Here is a 10,515-nt window from a genome sequence, read left to right as displayed (position 1 = left end):
CCGAGCAGTGCCTCTGCTCCTGTGACCAGGATACATCTCCTCAGGGGATCTATCCTCAGACTCACGTGCAGACACAGCGGGATCCCCTGACCACACTGCCAGTGTCTGAATGCTGGCTCCATCCCTTATTGCTAAATCCCAGTGCCTAAAACTGTCCCCTTAGGAAGTGGGGGTGCAGCAGCGTCTGCCTCAACGCCTAGTCGTGAGGATGGCCGATAAGCAGAGATGGTGCCCAGTTCCCTGCAGGGTCCAATAAGGTCTACGCCGTGGGTACCCGCGGGGCCTTCCAGGTTTATTTATTTCCAAGAGAAGGATAGGGCCAGACGGCCCAGAAGACAGGAGATCCAAGATGCGACTTGATGCCCAAAATCACACCACCCATGCCGGCCCAGCGGGGATCAGCAGGGGTCACCTCGCGCCCGCCGTAAGGCCAGGTCCGCCCTGGGCCCACCGCCTCCCGCCGCGTCTACACGACCGCCCAGGCAGCATTTCTGCTCCACTGGAGGGACTCCGCCTGTCACGACGACCTGCCAGGGTCCACGCCCCCGGCGACTGCAGCCCAGACACTATACTGGCCGCGAGGGGAAGCCGCCTCCTCCTGGGCCTGAGCCGGGCGAGCTCACCCGGTCGACGAGGCCCCAACCCCAGCCCAGCCGCCGCCCTCGCCCCCTCCTCGCTCCCCTCCCCCGCCTCCCGTCCTCTTGCTCAGTACCCCCCACCCCTCTCCTCCTCGGCCCCTTTCTGTCCCACCCCCCCACGTTCCTTCCTCGGCCCCGGCCGGCCCCCTCCCCTTTACCGTGCCCCGCCCCCTCCCCTCCTCCTCCAGCCCCTCGTCCCCCGCCCGGTCCTCCCACCGCAGCCCTTCCTCGTCCCCGCCCGGCCCCCTCCCAAGCCAGGATCCCCCCTCGTCCCCTTGGCCCAGCACCCCCTCCCCTGCCCCGCCCCCTCCCCTCCTCCTTCAGCCCCCTGCCCCTCCCCCGCCTGGTCCCCCGCGGCCCCTCCTCGGTCCCCGCGGCCGCTCTGCGTACGGGGTGACGCAGCGCCGCCCGCCCGCGCGCCCCGCCCGCCCCGCCCGCCCCGCGCCGCCGCCACCGCCGCCGCCGCCGCCGCGACCCGGCCGGGCTCCAGGGGCCGCTAACGGTCCCGCGCCCCTCGGCGTCCGCGTGCCCTCCTGGCGCCCCCCCGCCCGGCAGACCCGGCGGCGCGATGGGGGCGGCGGAGCCGCTGCGCTCGGTGCTGTGGGTGAAGCAGCAGCGCTGCGCCGTGAGCCTGGACCCCGCGCGGGCGCTGCTGCGCTGGTGGCGGAGCCCGGGGCCCGGGGCCGGCGACCCCGGCGCGGGTGAGTGTGGCCGCCGGCCCGCGGGCTCGGCCGGGGTGACCGGGGAGGGGGGGTGGGGGCGAGGAGGCCGGCAGGCGGGGGCCCTGGGGACGGGAGGCCGGGGAGGTGGAAGCCGGGGTCTCGGCAGCAGCTGGCAGAGAAAAGCCCTGGGCGCCAAGGGTGCCTACGCTCCCGCGACCGGGATGACAAAGAGCGAGCCGGGAGGTGCCGGCGGGGAGGGCAGGAGCCCGGGCACCTGCGGCCCGGCGGGGATGCGACCCGGGAGGGCGAGGTGCGGGGTCATGACCGCGGGGGAGGTCTGCGGCCCGGGAGGAGGGCTGGAGGGGGCTGGAGGGGGCCGCATGGCTGTGACTGGCCCGCAAGTTATCTGAAGGGCACGGTCCGGACTGATCGTGAGGTTGCTTACGGATGGACCCCGAGGGACTGCCGGTGGCTCCCCTCCCAAACTTGGTTTCAGTTTAACCCGAGGACAGATGCTTTTTGTTAGCGGGGAACCAGAGGGGAGACAGGAACTCCTGTTGCAAAGTGAAAGAAGGGCTGATGCCCTTCTGTCTGGGATGTGCTCCCCGCGGGACAAGGAGGGGTGTTAAGTTTGATGCAACAGGCTGGACACATGACCTGCAGAGGCCCTCCGATCTGCAGAAGTGTAGTTTAAATAAAAAGGACACACTCTGTCCCCAAGGAGAAGGGGCTGAGCTGTCCAGTGGCAGAGGGATGGACAGAGGCTTATCAGGGAGATGTCATTTGACCCTGGGGAGGAGGAGGAGGATTACAGAAGGCCCATTTGGACAGTGAGAAGGAGGGGCCTCTGTGGCAGAGGAAGCCCAGGGCTGGCGAGTGTGGGCATGTTCCATTTCATTCATTTGTCTTTCGCAAGTTTTATTGAAGGCCTGTTGGGCAGAGTGCAGCGGCCTCCTTGCCTCGGCTCAGTTCATGTGTCGAAGTCCCTGCTGCAGTGGGGCATTTTCCAGTAGGACAGGAAACAGAGTAGCACACAGGGGAGTGTGTGTCTGAGCAGATGAGCCCTGCAGGGTGGGGGCAAAGGGGGTCCCAGGGCAGCGTTGGACAAGAGCCCTGGAGAGATCTGTGCATGCTGGGAGGCCCGCGTGGTGCGGCCAAGAGGTGGGGGGGAACAGGGCTGTTTGGGTAGCAGGGACTGAGATGCGGTCCCCTGGTGAGAGGACCCCTGTGGAGGCTTGGAGGAGAGCGGACAGAGGAGGGACAAGGAACTGCAGATAGGAGGTGCTGGCCTCGTCCAGGCAGGGGTGATGGGGAGCAGGGCTGGGTCTGCGTGGATTGAATGAGCAGGAGGGGTGCGTGAATTACAAGTTTGTGGTGATGGAAGTTGCAGGAGGGGCAGGAATGAATGTTTTACTTATGGGGGGGTGGAGATCTGGATTCTCTGGTGGTCGTGCTGAGTTTGGGATGCCTTGTACATGCTTTGGGCGCAGTCGGCCTGCTTTCTGACACTGCTTGGGGGGGTGGGGCCATGGTCAAGGGTGGTCTTGGACTCTTGGTTTCGGGCCTCGGGACCACCAGACACAGATGGGAGCTTGTCTGTGGCTGGGTGTCTGAGGCTTTACTCTTCTACCAGCTTCCTGTTGTCCCCTTTGGAAAAAATGTCCTTCCTCAGATGGCACCCTCCAGCCTCCTGGCACCACATGCCAGGGCCTGAGCTCTGGATTTGTCCTGGCCTGGCCTGGCCCCGAGGGCTTTTGAACTTGCCTGTCAATGTCTTGGCTTAAGAACGGGGAAGTGTCGTTTGATGGGGCAGTTGGGTGCAGCCACCATGCTTCTGTGCCATGTCCCATTCAGACTCGATGGGTTCCTGCAGAGCAGCTCTCCTGTCTTTTACAGATGAAGAGACAGAGCTACAGAGTTTAAGAAACTGGCCCAGTTAGTGGTTGAACCGGATTTGGATTGGAGGCTGTGCTTTTAAGCACCGGGTGGTGTGGCCTCCCACAGGCCTAAGCCGCCACGTGGACGCGGGATGGACCCCACCCTTCGGGGCGTCTGGGGGGAGGCCACTTGTGGCCTGCTTTCAGCATCGGCATCCTTGGCTGGCTACTATTATGGTTTCTAGTCACCGGATTCTGGGTCGTGCAGCGTGGCAGGGTCCACTTTGGGTCAGCTGACTTCTGCGGGCTCCTCACTTTCACAGCTGCCCACCCTCTTTCTTGGAATGGTGGCTGCTTCACTCTCACAAATCGTGAAGGCCCTTTCCTGCAGGTTCACGCGGAGCTTCCCAACTGGTATGCCGAGAGATTGGTCCTCCCCTCCCTGGAGAGGCCGGGGCCGCGGGTTCCCTGACGGGTGGGCTTCCTCAGGGAGTAGCCTGCTCTCAGCACCCTCTGTGCTCTCTACCATGATGCAAAAACCCCGGGTCAGCAGTGCGGGAACCCCGCTGCTGCAGCTTGGGGCTCTCTTCCCACCTCTGCAGGCCCAAAGGACTGGGCGCAAGTTCGGGGAGTCCATGCTCCAGGGCAGTCTGATCAGTAGGGGAGACGTGAACCAGTCCCTGGGGCATTTAATTGAGTTTCAGAGTGGCAGTGCCCACCCTGCCACAGCCCCAGGTGTGTCCAGACGTTCCTGGAGGGACTGTGGCCTGGTGGCGGGGGAGGGTGGGTGGGAAGGGAGGCTGTGCAGAAACAGGCTCCAGGGGACGGTTGGGGTCAGAAGCAAATTGAAAACACCTTGAAAGAAGGCCAGACAAGAACGGACCTGGTGGGCCACTGTGTGCACTGGGTGTGACTGCCATGTCCGACCCGCTGGGTTTCTCGATAGCATCGCTCCTGTTTCAGACAGGAAAACTGAAGCTTTGAATTGATTGCTCAGAAGGTATGTGATGTACAAAAGGGAGCTGGCTTTTCATCCAGGCACATGCTCTTTCCTCTGCGGAGGGGTGAGTCGGTGTTCGAGAGCAAAGGTAGGACTGGGAATGGGGAGGGCGGAGTTTTCTGCACCCCAAGAGGGCTGCTTTCCAGGAAGCTGGGAGTCAGTGAATGCTCCCTGGGGCACCAGCCTGGTCGGAAGTCAGCGGACTGAAAACAGGAAACCCGACAGAGGCTCCTCACCCTGGAGGAGGTGGTTCAACTTGAAACAGACTGAAACTGTATCTGGGTTATACCCCCAGGGCTGCAGGAAAACGTGCTTAGAGAGACTCTGGAGGCAGGTTCCTCTAGAGTTGGGGTAGGGCGCCGTGTGTGTGTGTGTGTGTGTGTGTGTGTGTGTGTGTGTGATTGGTACCTTGGGTCGGGGTAGGGCGCCAGCTCCTTGTGCAAGTCCCCCCTGTATTTACAGTGTCCCCAGCACCACCCCTAGGCAATGCACAGCAAAACGTAGGCACACAGATATTAAAACACTTTTTTTCTGCTCACAAAAGTAGACTCCTGTTGATCTAATAAAATCTGGAAAACACAGAAAAAAAAATCACCCTCACCTTACCCTTCAGCAATGAATAATATTTAGCGCTCGTGTCTTTGTAAATATGCGTAGTACTGTCCCTTCTCTTGGAACATGATTTTTATTAACATCAACTTCATTGAGGTGTAATCTGCACTCAGTAAAATTCACACATTTTAAGGGAATCGTTCGGTGGATTTGCTGCGTTGGGTCATCTGTCCTAAGGACAAAGACTAGGGTCTAAGGAACTGTCTTTCATACTCCAGACGTGTTTTCTGTGTGGGTTTGTTAAGATACCGCTGATGTTTTTTGGCTTTCTGCCCCCCACCTGATTTAGCTATCTTCTCGAACAGTCTGGATTTTTGCACACAGCAATTTCTAGGGATTGTGGTTGGTCCCTGCCGTTTGTGTGCTGTTTCCTGAATGAGAGATTGGTCCAGGGTAAGCTACGCTTCACCTTCACACTGTGTCCTGACTTCATGATTTCAGTGATTAGCACCATGTGGATTTCTCCTAATGCTCTGTCTTCTGTCCTGATTTCCCCCGAGCTTTGTTTCCAAGTTTCCGACGACGCCCAGTTTGCCACTGGAGACCGCCAGCATCTCAGACCCAACCCGGCCAGCTGGAGCTCTGGACTTGCTCCCAGGCCCGTGTGCCCCCGCCGGCTGCTGCGGGTTCCCAGGGTCACCTGCCACTGTGTGACAATGTCTCAGCTCCCTCACATGCTGGTTCAGATGACTGCCGCCACCACCTGCCCCTCGTCTTCCCGTCTCCATCCTGGCTCGCTGTGCAACCCCCACTGTCCTTCTCTGATGGCTGAACCCCAGTTTGTCGGGGTGGAAGTTTGGGAAGCACCTCAGAGCCCTGCTAATGGAGCCACAGCGCCCCAGCCCTGCCCCGGCGGCTGGCTGGGCGCACCTCCGCGGACGGCAGCTGGCCACGTCCCGTGGGGATGCTTGCCCTGCTAGAAGGTTCTTTCACGTGCTGCCAGGCTTGCATTCAGGGCTCCCCACGGTCTGACCCTGGCCACTCCACACCCCCTTCTCTTCCTGAGCCCGCTCAGCCCGTCCCCTGCGCCCCGGTCCTCTCTGGTGGTGTGCCCCCTCCCCTGCCCTGCGGTCGGGCCTCACCCTCGGTCAAGGCCAGGCTCTCTAGTTCCTGGCCCTTCGGTGATCTCTCTGTTGGTGGTTTGCAGAGCTGTTTGTCCCTCTCTGCTGCTTATGTCTTTGTACTTTGTGTTACTTGCTGTCTTTTTTCTTTCTTTTTTGTTGGACTCTGTGTCTTATCTACCCTGCGTTCTCTCAGGGGCAGGAGTCCAGTGTCAGACGACTCACCCCCCCTCATGGCACCTCTTTCCCGCTCCCCCTGAGTTCCTCCTATTGTTCTGTGTACACAGTAGGTGCCGAGTAAACACTGAATTGCTGCGTATGTGAGGAAGGAGACCGGCCCAGGCCTGGGCTCGGGCGGGCCCTTTGTGGGGTCGGCGGGGTTGGCGGCTGATGGCAGGAAAGCACTGGGGGCCAGGGTCCTGCTGGTCACTTGCTCTCTGAGCACCTTTACTTTTCTCCAAAGAGATGTGGGTCTGAAACCATTGGAAGTGGCCAGGAAGCCAAATGATTTGTGTGAAGCCCACAAACGCCGCGCAGTCACCAGGCGTGAACACCGCAGATCCGAGGGGGCTGGGTTTCACTCCCCACCTGATGGGTCTCATTTCGGCCCCACTGTGAAGGCAGAAGTCCTGTCAGCAGTCAGATTACGTAGAAACAGTTACCAGCGCATCTTGATAGGGAGAAATCTCAGTGTATTTGAACAGGAAATAAATGGCAATCCTGTCTACGTACTTCTTTCCAGATTTGCATGTGATTAGTTCAGGAAGAGATTTTTCAGAATCCAAGTGTTGTGGTTTCAAAAGCAGGTGTCAGAAAAACACCAGTCCTGCCCTCCGTGTCCCTTAGTGATTGTCCAATTACACGAGTTAACAGTAGCTGAACGTGGTCATAAATACTGCAATTATTCTGAGATAATCCCAAGGTTAGCTTTTATTTGTTGCTCTAAAATAGAACTAGCAAACACTTTCTTAAAGAACCAGATAGCAGATATTTTAGTCTTTGTGGGCCACAGCGTCTCAACTCTGCTGTTTTAGCACTGCAGGCAGCTGCAGGCAGCATGTGAATGAATGCACGTGGCCGTGTGTCAATAAAAACATTTATTTACAGAAGTAGCCAGAAGGCTAGATTTGGCCTGGAGTTGGCTGACCCTGCTCTAAATTGTTATTCATGAGAAAAGAATACCAATGTATTGTATTATGAAAGCAGCTAATCCAGATGACTGGAAACACTTTGACTGAAGCAAGCAGACAAATCTGGTCACCTGGAAAAATTGCTCCTGCAATTTGGAGAACACACGTTATTTGGGTTCTGACCCAGTCATGCACTGTCTGCAGGCAGAAAGCCCATCAGACCAGGGGCGGTTTCAGCCTCCCCCAAGGAACAGCAGCCCTGTTTGCAGACTGGCCGTAGGCACTGGAATTGGTCCAGTCCGTTCCCTTCTGACCAGGTTCATACAGACCCGCCCACACCAGCCCAAGTTTGAATGAACCGAAGAGCAAAAGGAGCCCCTGGAGCGATGGGGTCTGTCCTGGCACGTGTCCACAGGCACCGGGAAGGAACACGCGGGGCTGTCGCCGGTGGTGCTGGGGAAGCGGTTGGCTCGTGTCGGGTGACGGTGGTGTTAGTTCTTCTGTATCCTTGCTGGTCTTCTGTCTGGCGGCTCTGTCAGTTGTTGAGAGAGCTGTGTTGAAGTCTCCAACCACGAGTGTGGGCGTTTCTGTTTCTCCCTGGAGTTCTGTCAGTTTTTGCTTTATGTGTTTTCCTGCTCTGTTGGTCGGTGCATACACGTCCAGGATTGCCACGGCTTCATTTTGGATGGACCCTTCTCCCACCGTGTGACGCCCCCTCCCCATCTCTGATCATTTTGTGTGTTCTGACGTCTGCCGTGCTTACTGACGCAGCCCCTCCCGCCTCTCGCCTTCAGCCTGCTTACCTCATCAGATCTGAAGTGTTTCTTTAGGCTTCATAGAGCGGAGTCCTGTTCTTTAAATCAACTAGGCCACTTTGTGTCTTTTTAATGTAAATATACTAGGGCTTAGCTCTGCCACTTTACTTTTGGTTTTCTATTTTCATTCCTCTTATTTTCTTTTTCTCGCCTTCCTGTGAATTACTTAGAAACATTTCTTTAGAATTCCATTCTGACTTGTCCGTGTATCTTAATCTTTTTGGCTGGTTTCTCGTTGCGGTGAGATGTCCGTATTGCTTTGAGCGCGTGTCCGCGGTTGCCCTGGGTGTCGGTTCACGTGTGCGTGTCCCAGCCCCGGCTGGTGGCGCTGTCACCCACCAGCTTGAGAGAAGCGTGGAAACCTTACCTCTCTCTACGTCACTTCACTTTTCTCCATTTTATAATAAGATTGCCTTAATTATTTCCTCTGTGTGCACTTAGAACCACATTAGTGTTATAATTTTATTTTCAAGCCTCGAACATACTTTGGAAAACCCAGAAGAGGAAGAAATTCTACTGTATTTACCCATATCTTTGATGACTGTGTTCTTTCTTCCTTTTTTCTTTTTCGTTCGGGGACTCATTTCCTTTCTATCTCCTTTCTTTTAGGATAGGTCTGCTGGCAACAAGTTTGCTAAGTTTTCCTTCAGCTAAGAATGTCTCGATTTCTTCCTTACCCTGGAGGACAGCTTTGCTGGGTGTAAGATTCAGGTTGACAGGTCTTTTCCTTCAGCACTGGGAACACATTGTGCCACTTCCCTCTGGTTTCCATTTGTTTGTTTTTGGTTTTTGGGTTTGGCTTTTGGAGGAGAAATCCGCTGTCATTCGGGTTTCCTCCCCCTGGAGGTGAAGTGTTGCTCCTCTCTCGCCGACTTTAAGATTCTTCCCTTTGCGCTTGCACTTGTTCGTGCTTCCAGGGTCTAGGCGGTGGCATGTCTCGGGTTGGACTTCTTTGGATGAGTCATAACTGAGGTTACATCTTTTGCAAATTTGGGGAGTTTTCAAGCCATTATTTTTTCGCGCACTTCTGCAGCCCCTCCTTCTTTACTCCGGGCCTGCGGGGACGCAGGGTGAGGCCTGCTGCTATGATCCCCAGGTCCCTGAGGCTCCATCTGTTGTTGTTGCTGGTTCTGTCTTCCTCTGTTCAGTTTGAGTAACTTCTTTTGTCCTATCTTCTAGTTCACTGATTCTTTCCTCTGTCCCTCTGTTCTGCTGTTGAGTCCCCCGTCGGGGAGAGAGGCGGTCGTGGGCCTGCTCCGGCCCGCTCAGAACTAGTCTGAGGGCTGCGTCTGTTAGGCTGGCGTTCCTGTGCCCACAGCTGTGTTTGCTGCCCCACGGAACCCTCGCCACAGCCCTCGGAGCGATCCTGGTGCAGTCCTTGCTTCAGAGGTGGCCGTCCCGGACTCACAGGGGTCTCAGCCAGCAGGTGGGGCAGGCGGCTCTGGAGCTCGGAACTCGGGATCCCATGGTGCACCCCCTCCGAGGATGTGGGTTCTAGAATTTATTTCAGTAGCTCCCACTGGCCTTTCCGAGCAGGTGGGTGGTGGAAGAGTGGGTTCCAGGAGCAGGAGCCAGTCAGTGGGGTGAGGCACCACACGGGCTCCTGAAGTTCTCTGTCCTCTTGGTCACTAGGCTGGAGGTGGGAGCGTGTGGCAGGTGTGACTCAGAGGTGGGCCGTGTCCTGTGTGTTCCCGGGTACAAGGTCCGCAGATCAAGGGTGAATGCAGCCTGTCTGCTGAGCCCACGGCCTGGGGACACAAGGAGAGCCCCGTTCCATGGACCAGCTGAGAAATGGGCCCGTGCAGGTGCAGCCACGGCATTTCCCAAAAGGTGCTGATGGAGCGGAGCCCCAAGGGTGGCAGGGCTGGGGCCCTTAGAGCCGTCCATGCTTGATCAGGTGCCCGGCCCTCTGGTGCCCCAGGACTGCTGGGCTCTCCCTGCTGTGGCCAGAGTGAAGGGACAAAGGGCGACAAATGAGGTGGTCAGGACTGTGCTGGCATGTTGGGAAGCCACTCTGGCCTTTCTGGAACGGTGTCAATGACGTCTCTTTACATGGGGGTTCCAGTGAACTGTCAGCAGTGCTAGTGTCCACATCAGTGCTAGTGTCCACATCCTGTCTCCACACCCCAGTGCAAAGGGCAGGTGTGTGTGATAGTGAACACATGTGTGTGCATGTGTGAATGTGTGTGCGTGTGCAGGTGTGAGTTTGTGCAGCCGTTCCTGGGTGGAGAGGAGCCAGGCCCTCCCCCGCCCTCCCAGCCCTCTGCCCCGGCAGTCCTGGCATCTCGCTGCTTCCGTGGTCACACGCCTCGAGAAGCCGTCCTTGGGGCGCCACGTTGTGCGCACTCTGTGAGGCCACAAAGGGTGACTCGTGCAGGGCACTGATTCCTGGGCCTCCATCCAGAGCACACAGGCTGCATCCCTCCCCGGGCCCCGTCTCCAGCCCCCCAGCCATCAGCCCCCAGGACTGTGTGGCCTCTCGGGGCCCCAGGTGGAAGGTGCCAGGCCTGCAGCAGGTCTGCCCCGATGCCCGGGGATCCCGTGTGGCCTGATGGAGACTGTTCCATGGAAGAGGGTCTGAGGGCCTGAGCTTTAGGCTCACATCCACCAGGAGTCCAGGTCCCCTGAAACACACTCCTGACCTCTCGTTCTGTCCACTCATCACCCAACAATTCGGCAAAGGCGCCCACGCCCCGAGAAGCATCTTAGATTAGTGTCCG

At 57.8% G+C, this 10,515-nt stretch overlaps 1 protein-coding gene across 1 annotated transcript in view; it reads left to right on the top strand.

Annotated features, from left to right (window-relative positions):
• The first annotated feature begins 1,075 nt into the window (after positions 1–1,075).
• Positions 1,076–10,515, top strand: part of CERK (ceramide kinase) — a 38,675-nt gene continuing 29,235 nt past the window's right edge. Inside the window, exon 1 of the mRNA XM_072973721.1 lies at positions 1,076–1,339. Coding sequence (XP_072829822.1) covers positions 1,207–1,339 — 133 coding nt within the window. The 5' untranslated portion in view covers positions 1,076–1,206. The remainder of the gene's footprint in view (positions 1,340–10,515) is intronic.

This window comes from Vicugna pacos, chromosome 12 (genome assembly GCF_048564905.1).
Source record: "Vicugna pacos chromosome 12, VicPac4, whole genome shotgun sequence".
Classification (NCBI taxonomy): domain Eukaryota; kingdom Metazoa; phylum Chordata; class Mammalia; order Artiodactyla; family Camelidae; genus Vicugna; species Vicugna pacos.
Note: the sequence above shows the minus strand (reverse complement) of the source record. Positions and strands in the feature narration are given on the sequence as shown.